The following is a 26,916-nucleotide window of genomic DNA, read 5'->3' on the forward strand; positions in this document are numbered from 1 at the left end:
TTCTATGATGTAACATTATATTGTATTAATATGCTAACACATAATCTTTGGGTTGTTACTGATTCATTCCATACCAAGTTTTGCATGCTATACTAGTCCTACCAATTATAAACTGGAATGTATTTGAAATGAGTTATGGGTAATAACAGGCTAAGTGTGATCAAAACAGCTGTGAAGTGGGGAAAAATTAAAAAAGGATTGTTCTAACCTCCCACCCCCAACGCTAACCATTTTTCTACTTCCATTGTTTCTGCCTCTATGGACCTCATTTTTTTCATTTCTCAGAGGGACTCATTATCTCAGAAAATTCTTAAGAGCATCAAATTCTCTAGGATATTTTTCCTAGTTTCCATAAGAAAATGCTAAGTTAAGAGATGGTAGTACGAGCAAGTAGCACAATCTAAGTGTGAAATGGCTCACATGTGCCAAGAATTAAGTTGTAAAGCAGAATTCCTGTGAACTGCTTGTAACCTCTTACCTTTGTATTCAGTTTTGGCTGACAACAAAACCACTATACCCTGTTTATAAAAAATAAACACGGTAATATCATCACTGTGTCCAGTCAAGATAGGCCATCCTCATCAGTATAATTAGTGGTGCTAATGTTAAATGACACTACTGTAATAATGTTTACATTTACAATAAGGCACCTAGCATGGTCATAGTCATATGTGTTCTATTTCTACTTGACAGAAGTACCAAGAAATGGTCAGTAAAGAGGTTACTTATAATGATTGTTACAAGGTATATTTTTGCATTTGTTATACCTTTCACTATAATTACCTCAGTCTGGATCATAGGCCTAAATGTAAACTGCAAAACACATGGTGGGTAACATGGGAGAGAATTCAAGAGCCTTGCATTTGTTGATGGCTTTTGACACACAACACTAAAAGCATGGCCTGGGAGGCAAATAATTAATAAACTGGATGTCATTAAAATTAAAAAAAATAATGATTGTTACAATTTAAATATATCTTAAATGTACAATGCAGACTTACACATGCTATCTCTTGTATATCAACTACAATTTCTGACATTCAGGGAAGACATGTGAAATTTATCTCCTTTAAAAGCCACTGACAACTAAGTATAGAATACATGCTTGTAATTTGCATTGGTTCCTATATTGTTTCCTTGTGGCCTTAACAGACAGTAAAGTAAGCTATGTATTGTTTTTTCACTCAAACTGGTTCATTTGTTCTGAATTGAAGTTGTCAGTGAGATCATAACTTTCTTGAGATAATTTTATATCGTTACAAATTTGGAAATAAAATTATTTTAACATATTTTGTGTTAATTTTATGCGTATGGGTACATTATAGCTGTCTTCAGACACATCAAAAGAGGGCACTGGATCTCATACAGATGACTATGAGCCACCATGTGGTCGCTGGAATTTGAATTCAGGACCCTTGGAAGAGCAGTGAGTGTTCTTAACTGCTGAGCCATCCCTCTAGCCTCTCATCCTCCTTTTTTGATAGATATATTTTAAACAGAAAATATTTCACCCAACCTGTTGCTATGGGTCTTAAAACTGCATAAAACTTTAACTAAATAACTTGGAGAAGATACCAGAATACCTTTACTTCTTCAATCGCATCACTTAGCAAACAGTATAGGCTATTATCACAAGAGGAAAATGACACATGAATGTAGCACTGTACTTACTTTCTTTGACCCTAAGTTCCATTCTGAACCAAATATGGGGTCATCACTTCCTGTGGCCAATGCTTGTTATCAATTACCGGCCTTGATCAAAAAAGACTCCATCATCCAACAGGAAGTCTCTCTCTCTCTCTCTCTCTCTCTCTCTCTCTCTCTCTCTCTCTCTCTCTCTCATGCATGCAAGCACACACACGAGAGAGAGAGAGAGAGAGAGAGAGAGAGAGAGAGAGAGAGAGAGAGAGAGAGAGAGAGAGTTGGAAATAGCAGTATGTCCTATGAGACCATACACTCTCCCATTTCTTGTTAGCAATAATTAGCTAAGGGAATTTGGGTGGAAGTGTTAGGAGTTCTTCATAGAGTAACCAACTCTATATCAACTCAGTCACCATAAGGTGCTCTTGCTTGTTAGACATGAGTGCTTAGCTCCTCAAGCACCCCCATGCTGGTGATCCTCAGAGTCCTCTCAAGCTGCACTTTCTCTGGCTCCTCGACTGGAGCTGGAAGGCTGTAGATGGTTTTGTGTTACAGCGTGGGTAGTGTGAATCCCGTGTATTCACCAACATTCTTTCTTCATCCAGGCCGATTCCACAATCCTAGGTCATTGGTCCTTGATTTAGCTCCTTTCTTATAGACTTCCTAAAGCCGTCTTTCTCCTCTACTTGTCCACACTCTGGCACTTCCACTTGACTTCCAAGTGAAATCCCAGGAAAAAGAAAGGGCTCTGGATATGGCAGTTCTGAAGGTGCTGTTAAATTTGGTAAGTTTTTGATCCTGAGACCTGGGCCTCTAAATTACCAATCATCTGATATTTGACAACCTCAGGCTGTGGTCAGATCAGTCTAAATTTAATATGCTTATTTCCAGAGGCTTGATTAAATATTTTAAAAGTGTGGCTAAATATAATTTGTTCTGTGTAGAGTCTGAAGAAAGATTTATGAGTACTTTACTGGAGTTTTTCTCCCCAGGATAAATGTAGAATATATCAGAATCTACTGAACTGTAAAACTCTAGGCATAAAGATACCTATTATAACCCTGTATCATGTGAGACTCTAAGTAAGGAGTACTGAGTGGTTCTGTGACTTTGAACTTCAGCACAGAGAATCTGTAAAAGGAACATAAGACGTTCTCGTTGGGTCTACTCTGGGTTAGTCTGAAGCATTCGTAACTCTGGGACTTCTTAGTTTACTCCTCTGAATCATCTAAGCAATAAACTCCATTGCTGGTATCTGTCAAGGTAATCAGATAGCAGCTGATATTAGACTATTTGATTTCTTTTTAGAATATATAAATTTAAATTACCTGGTCAGGGATTCAGACATCACAAAACATGTAAATATTTGTACTGTTTTTTCAAAACAATGGCAAAGAATTAAATTCTGCATTACTAAAGCTAAATCGGTAATGTAATGGCCCCGGTGATGGAATCTCATGTCCCTGTGTAGTCATTCATTTAGGTTCAGGTAAGAATACACACATATATATGTATTTAAAATGACATTTTAGACCAATAAGAGATGTAGTCATTTGCAGTTTAAAGTCCGATATGTAAGGAAGCAATCTCACCCCCAACCCCTTCCTCCCAGGGAAGGGCTGTGTAAGAAGCGGAAGTGACTGGGCCAATGAATTAGAATGGAACATTGATGGCAAGATCCCTGGTTGATTTAAGAAGCAAGGGAAAGGAAAGGACTGGATTTATGTTCTGTTCTGCAGCCAATAAACACTCTCGCATATCTGTGAGTATCATAGGAAAATTCTAGGGATGGTAGTCATGGAACAAAGTCACTGTCAATCACATTCACTTCCTCCCACTAGCCAAGGCTTCAGTCCACTTACTCTGTGAAGTGCTGGGTGTGTAGCGCTCAGTGTTAATACAACAGGCAAATTTGTTCCTCATTTTCTGAACAAAAATATAATTTTTTTTGCTACTTCTGCCAGGATAGCTACTTGCCCTACTATGTTTATAAACATGACTCTTTGTTAAATATGATGCAATAAATCAAAACACATAGGATGGAGTCTCAATATTACTACTCAAGTTTTGTGTGTATATATGGTATGATTTCTGTTCTGCCTAAGTTCTTGGTTAGAGTCCTTACTGACAGGTTAAGTATAAGTTAAAACTGCAGCTGATCTAGTACATACTTGCTATATGAGTCAAGACTGCTTATTTGATTTGATTGGCCTCAGTGGCTTAATCAAAATTGTTGAATAATCAAACTACTGATCTCTTGGAACAAATGAGAAAATGAAGTGAGACTATGTTCAATAGTTAACATTATGCCTAGTTCAAAAGAGCTAAGTAATATTAGTCCCATCAATATTTAATTTACTTTCTGTTTTATTTTAAGATGTTTTCAATGTGAAGAGAATTTACAAAGACTAACAGAAAAAAAATACATGCATTCTACTATTCGGAATTAACTGCTATTCCCTTGTGGCCACACTTACAGCTATTTAAAAATAATAAGCACTCAGAATCTCAGAATTTGATGCACTTTTCTCTTCATCAGGTGGTACCCATGCATCCCACCACCCCACCCCAGCCCAGCCCCAAGTTTATTTGTAATGTTCTAAATTTCTGTTTTACAAGAGGAAGCAGAAAAGCCTTGCTAACCTCAGCCTAAGCATTGGTTCTCAGCTGTCAAGGCACTGTCTGTCTACCTAGAGTTTATTGAAATTACCACATCAACACATCACAACGGGAGAAACTCATTGTAATGTCTACTGGGTTATAACTTTGATAAAATTTCATATCCAGTATACATCAATGTTTAATAAACAAAATATTTTTGTGCTCTAGTGTACTCAATGCCTATATTGGCTTCTAATAAAAATCACAGTCCTATGGCTTTTTACTATCTGCTTAGAAAAATGTGAAAAAATATTGGTTAATTTGTATTACACAAGAACATTTGCCCTAAGACATAAAACCACACCCAAAACCTGAGAGTGTTAAGTACTATGGAGAATACAAAATCTTTTAGTGCTATGAAATCAGGACAGATAAAGAAAATATTCCGTATAGATTCCCTAGAAATAGGATTTGCTGTAAGTATAAAGCATAAGAGGAGAAAAGGGCTGTCAAAGGGATGCTCAGTCTTCACTCACTTAAGATGGGCTCTGGGGCTTTTCTCGTCCGTTTAATCTTTGTGGGAAAGTTTTCCCAGTATGGGTCACATGATCCCACACCATAGTGACATAAGCTGTTATTTTATCATAGTGGGAAAGCTGGACAGAGAATGCTGAGGTAGTGATGTACATTAGTTGTTATCTTGTCTGACAGGATATTAAGGTCGCTTTTCAGTCAGCAGAAGGGATGGGACTAGCAGGTATAGCTGTGACTAATGACAAGATAAGCTTATCTCCACCATTTTGCTGGGTCACTTCTACCCTCTTCGGTTTGGATTGGACTCTAGACTTCTCAGGAGCAATGAGACAGTTTTCAGAACAAGATTTTACCTGAAAGGAAGTCTGTGTCTCTGATCTATGGACAAGCCCTTAGCCTCTTTATGGGGTATAGACTACTAGGACAATTTTGTAGTCCCCATTTTTAAAAGTGATGGAATTTTTTGAGTGTTGATTCCTTTACAAAGAATCAGACATTTTTGCAGATAGGTTTTTCCATAGCTCAGTCTTGCCTCCAACTCACTGGCTTTGAACTCCTGATCTGTTCCACCTGAGTGTCTGTCTCTGCCTCTGGGCTGCTAAGGTAGCAAGCATGTACTGCCATGTGTGGCATCAATCACCTTTTGTAAATAATATTTTATAGCCTGGTGATGAAAAACAGTGATGCAAAATGTTGACAAAGCATCACAAGCTGGAGCTTTTAAAACTCAAATGTGATACTTTTCAGACCAAAAGCCTTAGATCACTGCCTATTGAAACTTTAGGTTAGATAGCTAGCATTTCTGAAAAGGTACAGCTTTACTACTTTAAGAAATCACATCTGCAGTCATCACCAACACTACTAGTCTTTCTCCTCCTAGGTAGCATGTGGTTGCAAGTGATGGAAAAGGAAAACACGAGTTTTTTTGAAGGTTTCATCCTGGTGGGCTTCTCTGACCGTCCTCACCTAGAGCTCATCCTCTTCGTGGTAGTTCTCTCCTTTTATCTGCTCACTCTTCTTGGCAACGTGACCATCATCTTGCTTTCTGCTCTGGATTCCCGGCTACACACACCCATGTACTTCTTTCTGGCTAACCTCTCATTCCTGGACATGTGTTTTACCACGGGCTCTATCCCACAGATGCTCTATAACCTCTGGGGTCCAGACAAGACCATCAGCTATGTTGGTTGCGCCATCCAGCTGTACTTTGTCTTAGCCTTGGGAGGGGTAGAGTGTGTCCTCCTGGCTGTCATGGCATATGACCGCTACGCTGCTGTCTGCCAGCCCCTGCACTACACTGTCATCATGCATCCTCGTCTCTGCGGGCAACTGGCTTCAGTGGCGTGGTTGAGCGGCTTTGGCAATTCTCTCATCATGGCACCCCAGACACTGATGTTGCCCCGCTGTGGACACAGGCGGGTGGACCACTTTCTCTGTGAGATGCCAGCTCTGATTGGCATGGCCTGTGTGGACACTATGGCTTTGGAGGCACTAGCTTTTGCATTGGCGATTTTTATCATCTTGGCACCGCTCATTCTCATCCTTATCTCCTATGGTTACATTGCCGGAGCAGTGCTTAGGATCAAATCAGCTGCTGGGCGAAAGAAAGCCTTCAACACCTGCAGCTCCCACTTAATCGTTGTCTCTCTCTTCTATGGGACCATCATATACATGTACCTCCAGCCGGCAAACACTTACTCCCAGGACCAGGGCAAGTTTCTCACTCTTTTCTACACCATTGTCACTCCTAGTGTTAACCCTCTGATCTATACTCTGAGAAACAAAGATGTCAAAGAGGCCATAAAGAAAGTGCTAGGGAAGGGGAGCGTAGATGTCTAGCAGGGAATGAACACGTTTGGGTATTGTCTTTTTACCCACCTTCTTTATATACTATTAGACCTAGAAATGGTCTAGGATTACAGAAGAAGAGAAAGGACAGGTTGAGGAAACATGATACTCCTCTTCCATTGAAAACCATTGTGTCCTTTCAAGTTCCTCCAACTTAGCATTCACCACCACCAAGGAGTTCTAACCTGGATAAAACAATACTCTATCCTTGCAAATTACCAGCTGGGAATGGCATTACCACTTTTTCAAAACCACAATGACTGCTAGTGGGTCTTTAACAAACATGAAAAGAACTATCTTAGAAGTAACTCAGAAGAAACACTTGTCTTTTTTTTTTCCCCTAGAAAATTCAAATGTGCATTTCTAGTGCCAAATGCCTACCCGAGAGCCGAAGCAAGCGGCTCAGTTGTCTAGCTTTAATACCTCCAACACCGTAATTGACTCGTAGAGGTTGTGTGGTTTGTGTCACATACATAATTGACCTTCAAGATTCATGTTTGACTTTCAAGCAAGAAAGGCTGAAGGAGAAAACATGTAAAGCAAGATTAAGAGGAGAAAGGTTTTTGTTAATATTTAATTGGTCAACGCCAAGAGAAGACAGGGGGATCTTCTTGTTTCAAATGTATGAAAATGCCTTTGAATAGAGAAAGAAAGAGATGAGACGAATTGTGGGGATTGTTGTAATCCCCATGACTGGTTATTCTCTGAATATTGTTTTGTTCATGTTTACATTACTGACAACAGTGCCTCCCCTGCTGTCATGGAAGTTATTTTGAGCACTTAACACTGTAGTTGTATAAGTATCTACATGGGCTCCTTGTTTGGATATTAGGTGCTCAGCTGGTGGTAATGTGTTGGAACGTTGCGGAACATTGTGGGAAGTGGAGCTTCAATAACGGAAGTGGATCACTGAGAGTTGGCCTTGAGGTTTTATAGCCCCACCCCACTTCCTCCTGCATTCTGTTTCCTGTTCCACCGAGGCTGTGAGGATCCTCAGGCACATATCTCTACACCGTGGTACTGGTGCCAGGGTCTCCTCTCCATGCTGGAGTATTAACCCCTTTTAAACTACAAGCCAAAATAGACCCTTCTTAAGTCGCTCTTTTATTTAAATTGAGAGCAAGGTCACGCTACGTGGCAAAGAAAAAATTGAAAGACAAAGTAGATATTTCTATAGATACACCAACTTGGCAAGCCCTTTAAGGCAACTCCAGATGAATTCACTTCCCATGAGACTTATTTTGTTTTATCTCATTCTTATCTAAAATATTTAATATTGTAATAGGTTTAGGGACTAACAAGGTGAGAACTTATGAGGAAAACATCACTATGTCTTACTAACATTCCTGCAGCTTATAGAATAATTTACAAAGAATGCTACTTAGGCATAAAGAAGGATAAATTTTAAAATGCCTTGATTGTCCTATCCTCTTATGAGCATTATAAAATATCACTCGAAATAAAATATAGAGAAAATTTTTTAATCTTATGCTGTATGAGTCCTTTTTTGTAATATCTGTCAGGATATTACCCGAATCATCCTGACTAATTACTATTTTAAATAGATAGGCATTTGGGTCACAATGATTCTGTCTACTACACACAGTTTTGCTCTTAAACTTCCTCCAAGAAAAATTAAAGTTACCCTGCATGCCTCTGTGTTTATATTCACTTTGACTTTAAGTTCAGAACTGTCAGAAATAGTTTGTTAAATGCTTATCACATTATTCTCTTTCTCATCCAGATAGGAGATGCAAAGGCTCTGAAAACAATTTCTAGGTACTGGAACAAAACATTGAAATGGTGTACACGTCATCAGTGCAGTAAAGAGAAAAGGATGAATGAGTAAGGGGAACCCCTCTGTAGTGACATCTGTGCAACATGTAAGCATGGCAGATCATGGGACATTTGGGACTAAGGAAGGGCGGCATTGCACAAGACCACAGAAAGTGCACCTCAGCAAAGATCGGTGTGATAGAGATGAAGAGACAATAGGTCAGATATCCAGAGTGCTCCCAGCAGAGGGAACAATGTATGCAAGCTTTAGATGAGGATGATGAGAAGGAGCCAAAAAGAAGAATGGAGAAAGTAGGAGAGGATCAGGAGCAGGGGCCATCGTGGAAAGGACGGTGTTTGCAGAAGAGAAGTGTGAGCTATGCTGTCAAATGTAGCTAAAGGACCAACTGACATGGAACCTAAAAACCAGCCATTAGATTTAGCCCTGTGAGACCCAGCAAACCAGCAAAAGCAGTGATTGCATGAAAACTGACTGGGGAATGTGTGTAAGCTGGAGGGGAAACATATGGAAGCCAGTCAATTAACATGAATCATCTGGTAGAGGAAACTGAAAAGAAGAGATAAGAAAGGGAGTAATGTAGAAAGGGGTTGTAAGATGAAAAAAGATTTTTTTAAAAAAAGATTTATTTATTTATTTATTTTATGTATATGAGTAGGCTGTCACTGTCTTCAGCCACACCAGAAGAAGGTATCAGACCCCATTACAGATGGCTGTGAGCCACCATGTGGTTTCTGGGAATTGAACTCAGGACCTCTGGAAAAGCAGCCAGTGCTCTTAACCGCTGAGCCATTTCTGCAGCCTCCATGCTCCCAAAAGAGAATTTTTAAGAATGAGAGAAATTATAACATGTTTATAAGACAAAAAGAAAGAAATGATCTAGTCATAAAAAGGAATGAAAATTGCAAGAATGAAGGTTGAAGTAGGTGAACAGAAAAAAGATCCAAGAAATTAGAATGATTGACTTTAAGTAGTAGCAAGAGGCCACAGTCTAAGAGGGAAGGCACACACCTAAGCATAAATGTGCTTGGTCAGCTGATAAAAGCATGGGAGTGTGGGTGAGTGAGTATGTGTGAGCTTTTTTCTGATTTTTTTTCTCACCATGAAATAGGAATAAAGGACACAACTTTATCGTAATCCTTTAAATATATTAAAACAGCAGAATTTAAAAAGTGGTACATTAATACTTGAAAGTGTTAGGGAGACAGAGCAATAGAGAAAGGGGTTATCCTTGTGGCAACAGGATATCAGAGCTAAGTGTTATGAGACCAGGTTATGAGACACTATGACCAGGTCACAAATTGTTAGCAAGCATGGAAAAAAAAAAGCCAAAGAGCTTCTATTTCAAGTGGCTGTAGATAGAAATGTGCATGGGAGGACATAAGCTGACCTCTCTTGCATAGTCCACTCATGTCTATGCAAGAATAGTTTTGTTCAAACAAACATTGCTTGTCATGTTCATTTTGTGTCTTTAAAATAAGAGAAAACAAATCAAAATTCATATGGAACCAGAAAAGACCCTGCATAGCCAAAACAATCTTGAGCAAAAAGAACCGTAATGGAGGGATTGCCCTTCTAGACTTCACGATACATTGTAGAACTATAATAACAAACACAGTATGATGCTGGCACAAAGAGATATGTTGGCCAATAGAATATGATAGACGGCCGAAACATGAGCGCACCTAACTATAGCCCTCTGATATTTGACAAAGATGCCAAAAGCATAAGCTGAAGATGAAAACATCTTTAACAATTGGTCCTGGGAAAACTGGATATCCACATGGAGAAGAATGAAATAGACTCATATCTATCAAAGTTCACAAAAATGAGTTCCAACCAGATCAAAGATTACAATGGAACTGGAAACATTGAATCTAAAAGAAAACATAAGCTGTTCCCTACAGAAGGGTGTAGGAAAAGACTTTCTAAATAGGGCTATATTTACCCAGGAACAAAGACCAACAATTGACAGGTAATATCTCATATTGATTTTATTTTTAAACCCTGCAGATTTATTTCCAAGTCTAGGTCCTTAAAAACTAGATTTATGGACATTTAAGAACTATTACATTGCTGACTCTGGTAGGGTGGGTACAGTAGAGCTAGTCCTGGAAACATGGCCACGGGAGAACAGGAGAGCTGGCTCTACCTCTTATCAGCCACACCCAAGGCATATGTGCAGAACTGCCCCTTCACCAGAGCTGTGTGGGAGAGCACGTACTCAATGGCCCTGGCCCTCACAGGCTGCTTTATGTGTGTGAGCTAGCTATACCCTTCACAAGAGTGGTGCAGGAGAGCTGGTCCCTGTGGTGTGGGTACAGGAGAGCTGGCAGGCTGACCAACTCACATACCACCCAGGCCTGGCCCAGGGCTTTAAGTTGGCCCACTTCAACATCTCCATCTATGAGCTGCTGGAGCATGTGAAGAGCTTGTCCTGAGGAGTGGAGTGCTACACACACCGTGATGGACAGAAAGGAAAGTCAGAGGGACAGAGTGGTACATGCACAGAAGCCTGAAGCTGGTAGATAGAGGCCCAGTGAGGTTAGAGAGATTTTTTTTTGGGGGGGGGGTTGTTTCTTTTTTTTTTCTTATGTTTATTTTTATTTAAGGGGGATTACAAGGGTAGAGAACAGATATGGAAGGACTAGGAAATGAGTGGAACTGGGGTGCATGATGTGAAATTCCCAAAGACTCTATTAAAATTATATTAAAAACCTATAGTCAAAATTTCTGACCTTTCAGAACTGTTCCTTTCTAAAAGAACTACAGGGACAAAAATGGAGAAGAGACTGAAAGAAGGGTGGTCCAATGATTGGCCCAACTTAGGATCCATCTCATGGGAAGGCACCAAGCTCTCACACTTACTGATGTTATGATATGCTTACATAAGGGAGCCTGGCATGGCTGTCCCCAGAGAGGCCCTACCAGCTGACTGAGACAGAATCAGATACTTACACTCAACCATTGAATTGAAAATGGCACCCCTATGGAAGACTTAGGGAAAAGATTGAAGAAGCTGAAGGGGAGAGCGACCCCATAGGAGTACCAGCAGTCTCAAGTTACCAAGACCCCAGGGAGCTCCCAAAAACTGAGCCACCAACCAGGAGCAACCATTGTCTTGTCGCTTCTGCAATATAGCAGACATCTGCCTGGTCAGGCCTTAGTAGGAAAAGATGAACTTAACCCTGAGAGACTTGAGGCCCCAGGGAAGCGGGAGGTCTGGTAGGCGAGAGCACCCTTTCAGAGGCAAGGAGGAGGAGGAAGAGGATGAGGAACTTTGAAAGGGGAGCTGTGAGAAGGGGCAGTGATGGGAATGTAAATAAATAATAAAAATTTAAAAAATATCTATTACCATAGGAGGGAAAACTATTAGAATTTAAAGTTATTCATCCTGCTTCATTCTAAAAACTAAAGACTTGTTAACCTTTTGTTCTGCTTTAAAGATTCTGTTTCTCAGGCTTCATGTGTAGTTCGTGTATTGAATGCTTACCTGCCATGCAGGAAGCCCCTGGTTCAACCCAAGCACCACATCAAATGGACACGATGATGTGTGAGACTGTACTCTCAGAACAGGAGGCCCCCAGGCAGGAGGATCACAAGTTCAAGACCAACTTCTAACTAATTTAAGGCTAAATACATTACTACACATCCACAATTTATTTTACTTAAGTTATCTAACTATTGCAAGGACTTACCAAGAAAACCCATCTTCCTATGGCCAACTTTTTCCTCCAGTCTCTTATATCATAGTAAGCACAGTCAATAGTTTGGAAAGTTTTAAAATATTATTGACTAGTTTGATTTGGATGAATCCAAGTTTTTCTCTCCTTCCACAGACATAAAACCCTGTTTTCTTCAGATGGTCCTGGTAAGTGTCCAAGAAGAATCCTTTACTTTTCTCTACTCTAACGCAATCCTGAGTGGGAACAAAATACTTAAGATTCTATTTAGATCATTTAGGTCTCTATTTCATAATTGACATTGTGCTGTTTATCTTCTATCATTATTTTTCTCACTTAACAATATCATTCTTGAGTACTTCTGGCTCCTAATAATTTATAACTTGGTCCATTCTCTGTGGAGGAGAGAGAGAGAGAGAGAGAGAGAGAGAGAGAGAGAGAGAGAGAGAGAGATCTTTCCCCTCACTTTGTCATTACAAATGTTGCTTCATCACTTCTGGAAGGTTAGTAAGCAATGTTTTGTGAGTACTCGTTTTTCCTTCAGTAGCACTGGTGACATGAGGCACTGCAAACTGCTTTTCCTTATGTGACAGATGACTTTTCATTGTTACTTAACTATATTTCCTTAAATATTTGGAAAATTCAAACCTGCTCATCTAAGGGTTGTAAGCTTAAAAATTTTGATTTATATTTTTCAGTAATCTCCTGTAATCAAGATTTTATACATACTCTCATAATAGAAAAGGTATGAAAAAAAAAACAGTATGCCTGTCTTATTACTCCAGAAACTATAGATAATATAACAGAAGATACTATAATGGAAAGGGACTGACAATATTATCTAGATAATATAGATGATATAGATAAATAATTTAGATAATAGAGAATATTACCTACAGCTTCTAGAGTAATAAGACAGGCATACTTTATTTTCTCATACCTATTCATTTGAAAAAGTGATGAGACTATATATAAAATAAATCTTATCTAGAGAAGATTATTGAAAATATAAATCAAAATTTTAAGCTTTCAATAACTGTACAAAATGCATTGAGCAGAAAAAGAGAGCTTAACTAAGAAAAACCTATAAAAGAAAATAATTGTTTGGCTATGTAGGAAACAAAAGTATCCTTCAATGAGTTGAGGTAAAAAAAATTCCATAGGAAATTCGAAATGTTCAATGTATAAGCATTGATCTCAGATCCAGTTCCAGAGCAAATGAACAGTTTTCTGTGGGTTCACAGAATTTTTTTTGGCTTCTTTACAAGAGTAAACAAATTCCTACCTTGATGGCACAAAGTTAAATCTTTACTGCAGAAAGTATTTCAGTCCCTATTGTCATTCCCTTTTGTCTTGGACACAGGTGAGGAGAATCTCCCTTTTTCCCCAGGGAAAGAGCATCACAGAACAGAAAGTGAGGGAAAAGTAAAAGGCCAAGTCACAGAGAACCCCCACTGGGCACCACCCTTGATTACAACAAGAGCTACTGTCCTCATGGACAAGCCAGAGCACAGAGCAGCACTTGAGGAATCTCCCTCTAGTCACTTACTGCTCAGTGATGGTTGAGGAGGACTCTGAAACCAGACTCTGAATGCCCATTCTGCAACGCAATGCCAGAAAACACATGCTCCAGTTGCCTGCAAGACTCGCTTATTCTCCTGTTTTCTGATTTACTCCTGAAGGAAGATCTCATAACTTGTTACCGAACAGTAGAATGAGGGGGTGGAGAGCCCTTCTTCACATCAGGCTGAGGTTGAAGAGCTTATGAGGATGCAATTGGAGCTGCACACTTTTAATGCATACATTTTGAATTCAAAGATCCTTGAACTAGCAAACGGACACAAACCACTGCTGGGTCCCAAGGTTCCAAGTGGGGTATGTAAAGCACTTTTTAACAATGTTGTGTAAAGCATACTGGAAAAGGAGAAACTGAAATTGGGGAATTGGCCGTGTGTCTTACAGATTGCTTATCATTACCAAAGTTAGGAAAATCTGACTCAGTCTTAGTTTCTTTCTTCCATTTACTTTTCTCACAGTGGGTATCTGGAAGCACATGTTTATTCTCTACTGGAAAACAAATTTAGGAGCTGAGAAGCCTTATGCTCTCACCTGATTGCTATCTACAGCTTATAAAATGGCATCTGTGAACCTTTAAAGTTAGATTTGCCCACAGCTTGGCCTTTGCGCAAATGGGGGGAAAAAAAGACAGCCATCTTTGATATATTTTAAGCTGAATTATGAGGTTGGGTGAAAAAATTACTCTTGTCGTTTATCCTTACACTACAGCGAAAAAAGAGAAGTTCAATCTAAGATTTTAACAGCTTTCCTCCTGGGAGTGTTGAGAAATGTCATCTGTGCAAATGCTGTAAATGGAACTCCATTCAGGAGAAAGAAGTGGGTTGTGAGTCCTTTCAGGTTCTCAGCTCAGACAGTGGACTCCGTTAGTAACCAAGTAGATGATAGCCAGCCTGCCTCTGTGCTAGAATCTCAAAGACACAGGATTCTGAGTTTGCTTCAGCTGCTAACACACCCTTTCATTTTCACACACTGACAATACTAACAATTCAAGATGCTTAAACTTTCTTAATGCAAAAGGATACTTCAGTTTTTTACTTGGTCTCCTTTTTTATAATGAATTTTTTATCAAGATGACTAAATGTTTGCAGAATGGGAAAATTTGACCCTAAAGTGAGAAAAGATCAATGTAATAGCACGTGGAGGCTCTGCAATCTCCCCTCTGCATTATGTCCAGCCATTATTTTTATGTTGCCCCATCCTTCCCAGCAATGACCTGTCTCTTTTTAGTGTCCTAACTACTGAGGGTCATGAGTAGATACTATTTGCAATGGCAAATGCCACCACACACAGTATGTTCAGAATGACAGAAGAAAGCTCGTTGCTTTTGCAATTACAGAAAGTTTTATGGGTAAAAAGTTAATTGTCTTCTTATCAACCAGAGCTTTTCTGAGAGTCTAGTTGGGACTGAATTCTAGCAAATAAATGCCACACTGAAGACTAATCTGGGAAGCCCACTGACCCAACACATATGTCCTAATAATGAGACACCTTCTGAATAGTAAGAAGACTATGACACTCTTCAATGTTCTTGTTAGGAGGAATCTACAGCTTTTCATCTCAACAAGAACACTTATAAGGACGGATGGGTTTTTATTACTCACAGGACAGCACAGCGGGATAATCTCATCAGTCCTTGGAGAAAATGGCATAGTGTCACCATAGGTCTATGAGCTTGAGGGCATTTACAGCACTGGAGAAACTCAGGAGATCCTCAAGTTGTGACATCTCTCCTTCATTCTGCTTCAGAATTCCTACCACTGCAATATTTTCCTTCCTTCTTTCCTTCTTTTCTCCTGCCCTCCTTCCTTTCTTTCCTCCCTCCCTTTCTGCCTCCCTCCCTCCCTTCCTTTCTTCCTTTTTTTCTTCTCTCATCTCTCCCTTAATTTTCTATTTTTGTTTTACTTTTAAGTCCCATTTTTATTTCCTTAATCTTTAGTTTTTTTATTTCTTTGTGTAATCAGATACTAGCCCCCTGTCAATTGTATACCCAGAAACAAACAAACAAAAAGTCCTGCTCCTTTGGAGGTTTCATCGTTGGGATGATTGGACCTTTTTTCCTATGTAGAAGCCTTTTAGTTTTGTGAAGTCACATTTATAATTGTTCATGTTAACATCTGTGTCATCAGGGTCCAGTTCAGTAAGTCCTTTCCTATGCCAATTATTTCAAGGCTATTCCTTACTTTCTCTTCTATCAGAGTCAGGACACCATGTCTTATGTTAAAGTCCTTGGTCCATTTGGAGCTAAGTTTTGTACAGGGTGAGGGATAAAGATCAAGCTTCATGCTACATATAGCTATCCAGTTAGACCAGCATCATTGGTGGAAGATGATATTTTTCCTCCAATGTGTATTGATGTTCTCTTTGTCAAAACTTAGGTGGTAGTAAGAGTATGGATTTCTGTGTAAGTCCTTAATTCTATTGATCAACATGTCTGTTTTTATGCCAATGCTATGTTGTTTTTATTATTATAGCTCTGTTGTATAACTTGAAATCTGGGTGTTTATTTTACAAAGACAGTAAAAAGAAATGTGGTTGGGATTACGAATGAGTATTCCTGCTAATAGCTATGTGAGAATTACTACAAACAAAAATTAACCGATGCCAAAAAAATCAAAGAACAAACCTTATAAACGTATTTAAGTCAGGAATTTGCTTTTTAAATTTTAGCTTTCAGTTTAGAGGTGTGGGCATGGACACAGAAACTTTAGAAGTACTTAAGTAACTGATTTAATTGTAATTTGAACTGTATGATTTTTGTGTATGTGTTACTAGCAATACCAGTTGCATAAATGTTTTCAAAAGGGTGGTAGAATGAGAATATGTAACTAAAACAGTTAAAAATATGTGGTTTTAAACAATTGGAAAAGCTAATAAAAACATGTTATATATACTTATGTTAAACATAAATAGTGTAAATGTGTGTAAATTGATTTCATGAATTTTTGTGTTTCAGGAAACTATATGTTAAATCATTAATCATGAGTTGGGAAAATGAGAGCATCATAGAAGAGTTTGTTCTTTTAGGTTTCTCCGATCGACCATGGTTGGAGTTTCCACTCTTTGTGGTCTTCTTGACTTCTTACATAGTAACCATCTTTGGAAATCTCAACATTATTCTGGTGTCTCGTTTGGATCCAAAACTCCATACTCCCATGTACTTCTTTTTGACTAATCTGTCAGTCATAGATCTTTGTTACATCACATGCACAGTTCCACAAATGCTGGTAAACTTACGCAGCAATAGGAAAGTAATAAGTTTTGGTGGCTGTGTGGTCCAGCTTTTCCTGTTTTTGGCATTGGGGGCTACCGAGTGTGTTCTGCTGCCAGTCATGTCCTTTGACAGGTTTGTAGCCATATGTCGGCCTCTCCATTACTCAGTCATCATGCACCAGAGGCTCTGCCTGCAGTTGGCAGCTGTATCCTGGATCATTGGCTTTGGAAACTCGGTGTGGCTGTCTGTCCTAACTCTCCAGTTGCCACGCTGTGGCCACTATGTCATAGATCACATTCTCTGTGAAGTGCCTGCGCTGCTCAAGTTGTCCTGTGCTGATATAACAGCAAATGAAACTGAACTATTCTTTGTGAGTGTGGTCTTCCACTTAACACCTCTGACTATCATCCTTATATCTTATGCATTTATAGCTCGTGCAATCTTGAAAATTCAATCTTCCAAAGGACGACAAAAGGCATTTGGGACCTGTGGCTCCCATCTAATAGTGGTATCACTGTTTTATGGTACAGCTGTCTCCATGTACCTACTACCACCGTCACCACACTCCAAGAACAGGAGAAAGATGGTTTCACTTTTCTATGGAATTATTGCCCCCATGCTGAACCCCCTTATCTATACACTTAGGAACAAAGAGGTAAAGGAAGCCTTTAAAAGGTTGATCAAGAGAGTCTTAAGCAAGAACTAAGAGACATGGAAAAATGTCCTCTTCATATTATGCCGATGGAGAAATGGAGTCCTCTGACTGCACTGTGTCATGTTTTGCTCCAGTGGTTTAAACCCATGCTAGGGCTCTGAACATTGCCCAGTATTGATAAAGGCGTTAATAGTCTTGTTGAAAACACTGAAACTAGCCCTATCCCTGAGTCTAATTCCTTAAGTCATCTTATAAACACGACATTCTAACCTCACTGCTGCACATAAGAAGAGATGGAACATCTTTCTCTCACTGTTCATTAGGAGAAGGCTCCCTTGGCAGCTTGCCTAGATCCTTCACATGCTATCTGGAAAAGAAATAGGGAGAGTGGACAGCCCTGCCTTCTTCCTGATTTTAGTGGGGTTTCTTAGAGCTTTTCTCCCTTTAGGATGATGTTGGCTGTGGGTTTGTCATATGTCACCTAGATTGCATTGTGCCTGTCCCCTCCACTTTTATTCCCTCTAGATTTGTCTATCATGTTAGGTTTTGCCAAAGGCATTTTTGCATCTATTTAGATGGTCATTTGAATTTTCTCTTCAAGTTCATTCATATGATTTAGTCTATTTGTTGACTTATATATGTTGAAACATCCCTACAGAATAAAGTCTACTTAATCATAGTGGGTAATCTTTTTAATATATGCCTGTGTTCAACTTGCAAGTATTTTATAAATGATTTTTGCTTCCATGTTCATGAGGTATATTTGCCTGTAGTTTTTGTGGGGGGGTCTTTATTTTGTCTTAGCTTTAGGGTAATGCTGGCTTTGGAGAGGGAGTTTTAAAGTGCTCTGTCTATTTCTATTTTTAGTAATTTAAGAAATGTGGGTTGGAGACATTTTTTGAAAGTTGTCTGGAGTTCTGCTGTGAATCTGTCTGGGCTTGAGGTCTTTTAAATCAGAAGCCCCTTTTTATTACTCTCTCAGTCAATCTCCTTGTTTTCCTGAGTCTGTTTAAATTGTTAATCTCACCTTGGTGTAACTTTGGTGGTTTGGATGAACCTGGAAATCTTTACATTTCTTTCAGAGTTTCTAACTTAACAAAATGAAGATTTTTTTTTTTTAATGTGTAGCCTTATACTATTCTGAATTTCTTTGGTGTCCCTTGTAATGTTTCCATTTTTAATGTTTAATTCTGTTAATTTGGGTCATCTCTTTCTTTCAGTTAATTATACCATTGTCAAACATATCTAATAGCTATTTTCTCTCAATATATGACATTTTGTTTTCTTTTAAAGTGCCTTTACTAGAATATAATTATCACAAGACAAAATTTGCTCATTTACTATGACTATTTCAATGACTTTATTATGTTCATGTGACAGAATTGGTATCATCACAGTCTAATTTTAAGACACCTTCATCATCCCCAAGAGAAACCAAGAACACGTAAGCAGATGTTCTCTAATCCACCTCCCAGGCCCAGCCTAAGCCCCAGACAATTTACTAAAGACACCATCTGTGAATCAAGATCAGTATTCTATTCTCATCTTGACCTTGAACTTCTGAATCTCTAGGACTTTGAGAGATAAACTTCTGTCATTCATAATCCACTGTGGTGGTTTGTATATGCTTGGGCTAGGGAGTGGCACTATTAGAAGTTGTGGCCCTGTTGGAGTAGGTGTGTTACTGTGGGTGTGGACTTTAATACCCTAGTCTTAGCTGCCTGGAAATCAGTCTTATCTTAAAGGCCTGAAGATGAACTCAGCTCCTCCTACACCATACCTGCCTGGATGCTGCCATGCTCTTGCTTTGATGATACTGGATTGAATCTCTGAAACTGTAAGCCAGCCCCAATTAAATGTTGTCTTTATAAGAGTTGCCTTGGTCATGATGTCTGTTGACAGAAGTAAAACCCTAACTAAGATACCTACCCAGTACATGGCATTTGGTTTTAACAGAATGACTTGGCTAAACATTTTTAAATGTTTTATGATTGTTTTAAAAGAATGTGTGTTCTGTTATTGTGTGGAGAGTTCTATAAATGCCGATTAATTTCTCCTGATTGTTTGTGTCATCAAGATATTCCATATTAATGTATTAGAAGACTCAAAATTGCTAAGACATGGCTTCTCAACTTGTCTTATAAATTCACTGTAATTTCAATGAATTCTCAGTAAGATATTTCACAGATAAAAACTGTATAATTCTAAATATTAAACAGAAATATAAAATATATAGGATATTAAAATATGAAAAAGGCAAAATTTAGGGGTCATTTTAATCAATTTGAAGACTTACTATATAGTATTACAAAAGTCAAGTCTGTCTGATATTGGCAAAATAATAAATAACATATCAACATATCAGAATAAGGCTTAAAATTCTATGACATCCTGCCTTTTGTTATGAGTTCTTAGATACATTACCAAACTTACAAATTGTGGAAGAAAACTGGTAGTTATAATAAAACTGAAGAACTTATACTTTGCCAAAACTAAGATTAAGGAAAATATTGTAAAATTTATATGTATCTCATAAAGACCTTATGTCTAAACTATGCAAAAGGCTTCTAAGTCAACAGTTTGAAAGTATAGTCCAACTTTAAAATGGATGAAATATCTGAGCAAGCAACTCACCAAAGAATACATACATATAATAACAAAACATAATTCTCAAAAGTTGTCTACTATCTTTCCCACAGAAATAAATAAATACATCCTGACTGAAGTCTGTCTCATCATAGCTGGGAAGCAGCCATAAACCTACCTGAGAGCCATTTCTTATCTCTGAGCTACATAGTTGGGGTTAATGTCCTTGATATTTGGAGTAACACTCACATTTGGTCTATGGAATAAGACTACCACAGTGGGAAGTCTAAGCTATACCTTTAAATTTTTTGTTCTGTCATCCTTGACTCTCATAGGTTGTAAATCAAACCCATATTGCTTCCTAGGGGGTAACAGTAAGATTCAGTACAGCCATCAAAGACATATAGTATACATAAATTATTTCTGTCATCTCCATTTAAATTCTACAATCTGACTCCTTCAAAACTTGAATAGATCCTGCAGAATATCTATAGAGTACTGCAATGTTAAACAATTAACAAACCCAAGCACAATTTCTGGGCTAAACATAATGGTGATGGGTGAAATTAACAAGACCTTAGAAGTATGTTATGCAACCACTGAGCTACCAAATTATATATATATATATATATATATATATATATATATATATATTCTTTCTATATATGTGTGTGGGTGTGTGTGTGTAAATATAATATCTATTTTCTCTAGTAGAGTGACACTGGCTAGATCATCCATACTCTAAGACAAACTCCATACCCTGAAGTAGTTGGACAAACCAAAGTGGACTCCATTTTGTTAATGCATATTTTTCATAGATTTATTTTACTTTTAAAATTTAAAATGTTTTTATATAATATATTTTGCTCATATTTTTCTTCTCTCACAACTCTTCCCAGATTCTCCCCATCTCCCTACCCACCCAACTTTCTGTTTTTTAAAACAACAAACACAAAGAAACAAAAACAGGAAACCATCAAAAACTAAAAATTAAAACATGAAAAAACAAAGTCAATAAGACAAAAATATAGATTTCCACTTTCTTAGCTAGTATCAGCACAAATACTTCTTTGTTAGGGATGGGACCTTATACCCACTTCTCCTCAATGCTGGAATCTTGTCTGGTGAGTGACTGTGCAAGTGCAAGTGTGCATGCTGGCACAGTCTTTAGTCATTCAGATCAGTCCTGTTGTTTCTGGAAGACATTTTTTCTTTGGTGTCATTCACCACCCCTACCCCTTACAATCTTTTTGCCTTCTGTTTTGAAAAGATCCTTGGAACTTTGAGGGGAGGATTTGATAAAGACACACCATTTAAAGATAAGTACTTCAAAGTCCTCACTCTCTGTACATTGTCCAGTTGTGTGACTCTGTGTTAATTCTTATCTACTATATAAAAAAAGTTTCTCTTGATAAGACTTGAGCAATGTATTTGTCTATGGGTTTAACAGTAAGTCATTAGAAGTTATTTTATTGCTATGTTTCTTTAACAGAATAATAGTAGTAGGTTTTCCTTTAGACCTATGGCCTGTCTAGTCTCAGGTTCTTGGGCACTTTAGCAGTGTCATGTATAGGCTCATCTCATGAAGTAGATCTTACGTCCAAAAATCTCATAACATTTATGCCACTATCCCATCACCGTATCTTATGGGTAAGTCTCTGTTATAGGTCACATGATTTATATCTGGGTGGTACTGATGATTACTTTTCTCCTCTAGTAGCATACAACTAAATAATGAATGCCAGTCAGTAGGGGTGAAGCTTCTAGTTGGGAACCAGCTAGATTTCTCCATGTTCAATAACATGAATAAATTATGTCTTCAGAAATAAGGCCTTAACCATCAAGTTATGGATAGTAACCAATAACCTTGGCAATACTCTGTAGTTTTATGGCTCATCTCTCAGACATTTACTGGCCTTGGCCAATGACTCAACAAGATGTAACCCATTTCTAACACTGAATCTTTTATTTGTTAGCATAGATGTCTAGTTTAGTGATTGTCTTCCCCTCCAAATAGTGACTCTTTTAGTTTCTTTTTATATATGTAAATATTCTAGGAAGTTTCTACACTAGTAGGTTTTAAATGGTGTCTTAAGAGGTCTTTAATATTAGCCATCTCTATTCCCTGTGTCCATATTCTTTTTGTACTTATTCACCTCCTTTCCCCATTTAATCCTCCAATCTTAGGTTCCCCCTTTATCTCTTTCTAACACTACGATCTATTTCTCCTTTTTTTTTTGAAGATCCCCAACCACCCTCAGGTCTCTTGCTAGCTACAGAACCTCTGCAGTTGATCAAATTGAAAGACACATATCTAAAGCTTAAAAGCTAATATCCACTTGTTATATATCTTCTAAGAGAAATGATACAGTATGTGTCTTTCTGAGTCTTGGTTATCTCACTCAGGATGATTGCTTCTAACTTCATCCAATTACCTAAAAAGTTCATAATTTTATTTTTTTTCAACAGCTGAATAATATTCCATTGTATTAATATACCACATTTTCATTATCCATTCCTCAGTTGATAGACCTGCAAGCTGTTTCCAATCTCTGGCTCTTATAAATAAATAGTTCAGTAATGAACATGGATGAGCAAATATATTTGTATTAAGATGTAGAATTCTTTGTTTATATCCCCAAGGTTGATATATCTGGATCTTTTGGTAGATCTGTTCTCAGCCTTTAAGGAATGCTCACACTAATTTCCATGGGGACTATACCACCTTTGCACTTTAGCAACAATAAACAGTGTTTCCCTTTCTCTATATTCTCATTGGCATGAACTATCAAAATAGTTTGAATTTGAAATTCTTGATGGCTAAGGTTGGGGAACATTTAAAGTGTATCTCAGCCCTTTGTGTTTCACCTTTTGAGAACTCAATTTATTCTATATCTCATTTTTAATTGGGGAATTAATTTTCTTGACATAAATAAGTTTTTATATATTCTAGATACTATTTATCAGACATATTTAATTGATATAGTTTTTTTTCCAATTAGACAGGCTGCTACTCTGCTGTTCAGAAATTTTTAGCTTTATGAGGACGCATTTGTTAATTTTATTTTTAACACTGCCTTTACCTAATTTTTATTCAGTAGTGAGTTGTTCACCTTCCATGAGTTTGCATGCTCTCTGTTGTTTCTGATGTTGATAACCAGTATGTGGACAGAGAAGATGCGGGGAATTATATCAGTTTTCAACTGCTGCTGAGACTTGCTTGTGTCATAATATGTGGTCACTTTTAGAGAAAGTTCCATGGACTACTGAAAAGAAAGTAGATTCTAATGTGTTTGGGCAGAATATTCTGTAGATGTGTGTTAGGTCTGTTAGATTTATGATGTTATTTAACTCTAGCATTCTCTGTTTAGTTTTTGTCTAGATAACATGTCTATTAGAAAGAATAGCATATTGAAGACTCCCACTATCAGTGTGTGAGGGTCAATATGCGATTTAAGCTGTATTGTTTCTTTTAGGAACATGAGTAACCTTGTGTTTGGTGCATAAATGTTTAGAATTGTAATACCCTCTTGGTAGATTTTTCCTTTAATGAGTATTTTCTTTTAATGGGTGTCCTTTCTCACCCTCTTCTGATAAATTTTCCTTTGAAGTTTATTTTGTTAGACTTTAAAGTAGCTACATGGTCTTGCTTCCTGGTTCCATTTTCCTTGGAACATCATTTTTCATTCTTTTACCGTGAAATGATGTCTGTCTTTGGTGGTGAGGTGTGTTCTTGAATGAAGCAGAAATATGGATTATATTTTCTAATCCAACATGTTAGTCTATGTCTTTTTATTGAGGAATTGATATCATCAATACCGAGACCTGCTAGTTTACTATTTTCCTTATTTGTTTGTTTGTTTGTTTGTTTGTTTATTGTGGTGGTGTAGGTTGTGCCTCCTTTGATTGATTGTTCTGGGATTATTTCTTTCTTGTGTCTTCTTTGGTATAGTTACCCTTCTTTTCAAACAAAAAGTATTTCTTCTAGTTCCTTTTGTGTAACTGTATTGGTAGACAGAAATTGCTTGAATTTATTTTTATTATAAAATATTTTTCTTTCTTCATTGGTTGTGATTGGTAATTTTACTGGTTATAGTAGTAGTCTGGGCTGTCATCTGTGGTCTCTTAGAGGTTATACAACATCTATTCTGGCCCTTCTGGCTTTCAGAGACACCACTGAAAACTCAGGTGTTCTTCAAATGGGTCTGACTTTATATGTAATTTAGCCTTTTCTTTTGTAGCTTTCAATATACCTTCTTTGTTCTGCACATTTGGTGTTTTGAATATTATGCATTGTGGGAAGTTTCTTTCTAGTCCTACTTGGTGCTCTTGTACCTTAATAGGCACTTCTTTTTTTAGATTAGGGCTTTTTTTTCTTCTATGAGTTTGCTAAAAATTATTTTCTGTGCTTTTGTCCTGTGCCTTTCTCCTTCCTCTATATCAGTGTTTCTCAACCTGTGGGTCACTATCCCACTGCGAGTCTAACAACCCTTTCACCAGAGTTGTGTACCAGATATATTGCATATCAGATATTTGCATTATGATTTGTAACAGTAGCAAAATTACAGTTATGAAATAACAACAAAATAATTTAATGGTAAGGGGATCACCACAACATGAGGAACTGAATTAAAGGGTTACAACATTAAGAAGGCTGAGAATCACTGGTCTATAGCTGTTATTCATAGGTTTATTCTTTTCAAAGTGTCCCAGTGTTCCTGAATGTTTTATACCTGGAGTCTTTTTGTTACTGTTATTGTTAGGGTTAGTAGTAGTACTCTTACTATTATTACTATTATTATTATTTAACATGTTTCTTGACTGAGCTATCCATTTTTTCTACCTCATTTTCAAGACCTAAAACTATATCTCCTGGGTCTTTTAATCTGTTACAGAGGCTTATCTCTGATATATTTTTGTTTGGCATTCTGAGTTTTTCATTTTCAGTCTTGTTTCATCTTGAGTTTTCTTTAATATTTCATTAAATTTTCATTAAGTTCTACTTTCATGACTTAGATTGTTTTCAATATTTCATTCAACAGTTTGTGTTTTCATGGTCATCATTAAGCATTTTTCTTTTTAAGGCCTTTGAACGTATTTATAATTGCTATTTTTAAATCTTTGTCATACACTTCAGCTAAATTTCATTTATCAGGGCCTATTATAAAAGAATTGCTGACTTCTGGAAGAGGCTCATTGTCTTGCTGTTGTTGGGTATATTGGAATCTAGGCATGTGGGGTGCATTTGATGAGTTTCTCAGTGTAGATATCTGGTCTCATCTTTCTTGGGTCTCATCTTTTCCACTTTTTGATTGCTATTGTCCAACCTAGCTCCTAGTCATATATGGTGTCTGTGGAATCCCTAAGTCCCAGCCAAGTGTGGTGACTGTAGGGCACTAGTAGAAAGCAGCTCTGGGTACCAGAAAATTATGTTAAGGTAGGGGTCTCTGGTATGGTAGTATTCTGCAGGTTAATGGGGAGTCACAAATAAGTGGAGATGAGCTAGAAGGAAAGGTTGAGAGGGGCCAATGGGGAATTACTAGGGGGAACCTGGGTCCATACAAGGAGACTAAACCTAAAGAAAATGGAATTGGGCTATGTGGTGGTTTAAGTATGCCTAGCCCAGGGAGCTGCAATATTTGGAGGTGTGGCCTTGTTGGAGTAGGTGTGCCACTGTGGGTTTGACCTTTAAAACCCTCATCCTAGCTTCCTGGAGGCCAGTCTTCTCCTAGTGGCCTTCAGATAAAGATGTAGAACTCTTAGCTCCTCCAGTCCCATGTTTTCCTGGATGCGCCATGCTCCTGCCTTGATGTTGTGGACTGAACCTCTGAACCTGTAAGCCATCTCCCAATGAAATGTTGTCTTTATAAGAGTTGCCTTGGTCATGGTATCTTTTCACAGCAGTAAAACCCTAAGACAGGCTGGGAAGAGGGACTCAGGCAGGGAAGCTGCAGCAAGACTAAAGATATCTTTTTAGGGGTTATGGAACTGTTTGGATGATTTATCTGCTCCTGATTTAACTTTGGTACCTGGTATTCATCTAGAAAAGTGTCCATTTCATCTAGATTTTTCCAGTTTTGTTGAGAATAGGCTTTTGTAGTAGGATCTGATGATTTTTTAAATTTCCTCAGTTTCTGTTGTTGTGTCTCTTTTTTTCAGGGTTTATCTTGTTGATTTTCTCAAAGAACCAGCTCCTGGTTTTGTTAATATTTTATATAGTTCCTTTTGTTTCTACTTGGTTGATTTCAGCCCTAAGTTTGATTATTTCCTGCCATCTACTCCTCTTCAGTGTGTTTACTTTTTTTTTTTTTTTGTTCTATAGCTTTCAGGTGTGCTGTCAAGTTGTTAGTGTATGCTCTCTCCAGTTTCTTTTTATAGGCACTTAGAGCTATGAGTTTTCCTCTTAGCACTACTTTCATGGAGTCCCACCAGTTTTTGGTATGATGTGCCCTCATTTTCATTAAATTCTAAAAAGTCTTTAATTTCTTCCTTGACCAAGTCATCATTGAGTAGAGCATTGTTCAGTTTCCATGTGTATGTGGGCTTTCCATTGTTTTTGTCATTATTAAAGATCAGCCTTAGTCCATGGTGATCTGATAGGATGCAAGGGATTATTTCAATCTTTTTGTATGGCCTATTTTGGAGAAGGTACCATGAGGTGCTGAGAAAAAGGTATATTCTTTTGTTTTAGGATGAAATGTTCTATAAATATCAGTTAAATCCATTTGGTTCATAACTTCTGTTAATTTCATTGTGTCTCTGTTTAGTTTCTGTTTCCATGATC

At 37.8% G+C, this 26,916-nt stretch overlaps 2 protein-coding genes across 3 annotated transcripts; both read left to right on the forward strand.

Annotated features, from left to right (window-relative positions):
- The first annotated feature begins 2,071 nt into the window (after window positions 1-2,071).
- LOC117713858 (putative olfactory receptor 2W6) lies at window positions 2,072-8,108 on the forward strand. Of its 2 annotated transcripts, XM_076939289.1 has the most exons (3): window positions 2,072-2,425; window positions 3,254-3,403; window positions 5,657-8,108. In XM_076939289.1, the coding sequence occupies exon 3, from the start codon at window positions 5,662-5,664 to the stop codon at window positions 6,613-6,615; it is 954 nt and encodes a 317-aa protein (XP_076795404.1). In that variant the 5' UTR covers window positions 2,072-2,425; window positions 3,254-3,403; window positions 5,657-5,661; the 3' UTR covers window positions 6,616-8,108. The 2 variants fall into 2 exon arrangements, with proteins under 2 accessions (XP_076795404.1, XP_076795403.1); XM_076939288.1 differs by lacking the exon at window positions 3,254-3,403.
- A 5,466-nt stretch (window positions 8,109-13,574) lies between these two features.
- On the forward strand, window positions 13,575-20,342 carry LOC117714190 (olfactory receptor 2B6). The gene is made up of 2 exons (XM_076939300.1): window positions 13,575-13,977; window positions 16,634-20,342. Exon 2 carries the CDS (start codon window positions 16,659-16,661, stop codon window positions 17,595-17,597), a length of 939 nt encoding a protein of 312 aa, XP_076795415.1. The 5' UTR covers window positions 13,575-13,977; window positions 16,634-16,658; the 3' UTR covers window positions 17,598-20,342.
- Window positions 20,343-26,916: the final 6,574 nt, after the last annotated feature.

This window comes from Arvicanthis niloticus, chromosome 8 (genome assembly GCF_011762505.2).
Source record: "Arvicanthis niloticus isolate mArvNil1 chromosome 8, mArvNil1.pat.X, whole genome shotgun sequence".
NCBI classification, from domain to species: Eukaryota; Metazoa; Chordata; class Mammalia; order Rodentia; family Muridae; genus Arvicanthis; species Arvicanthis niloticus.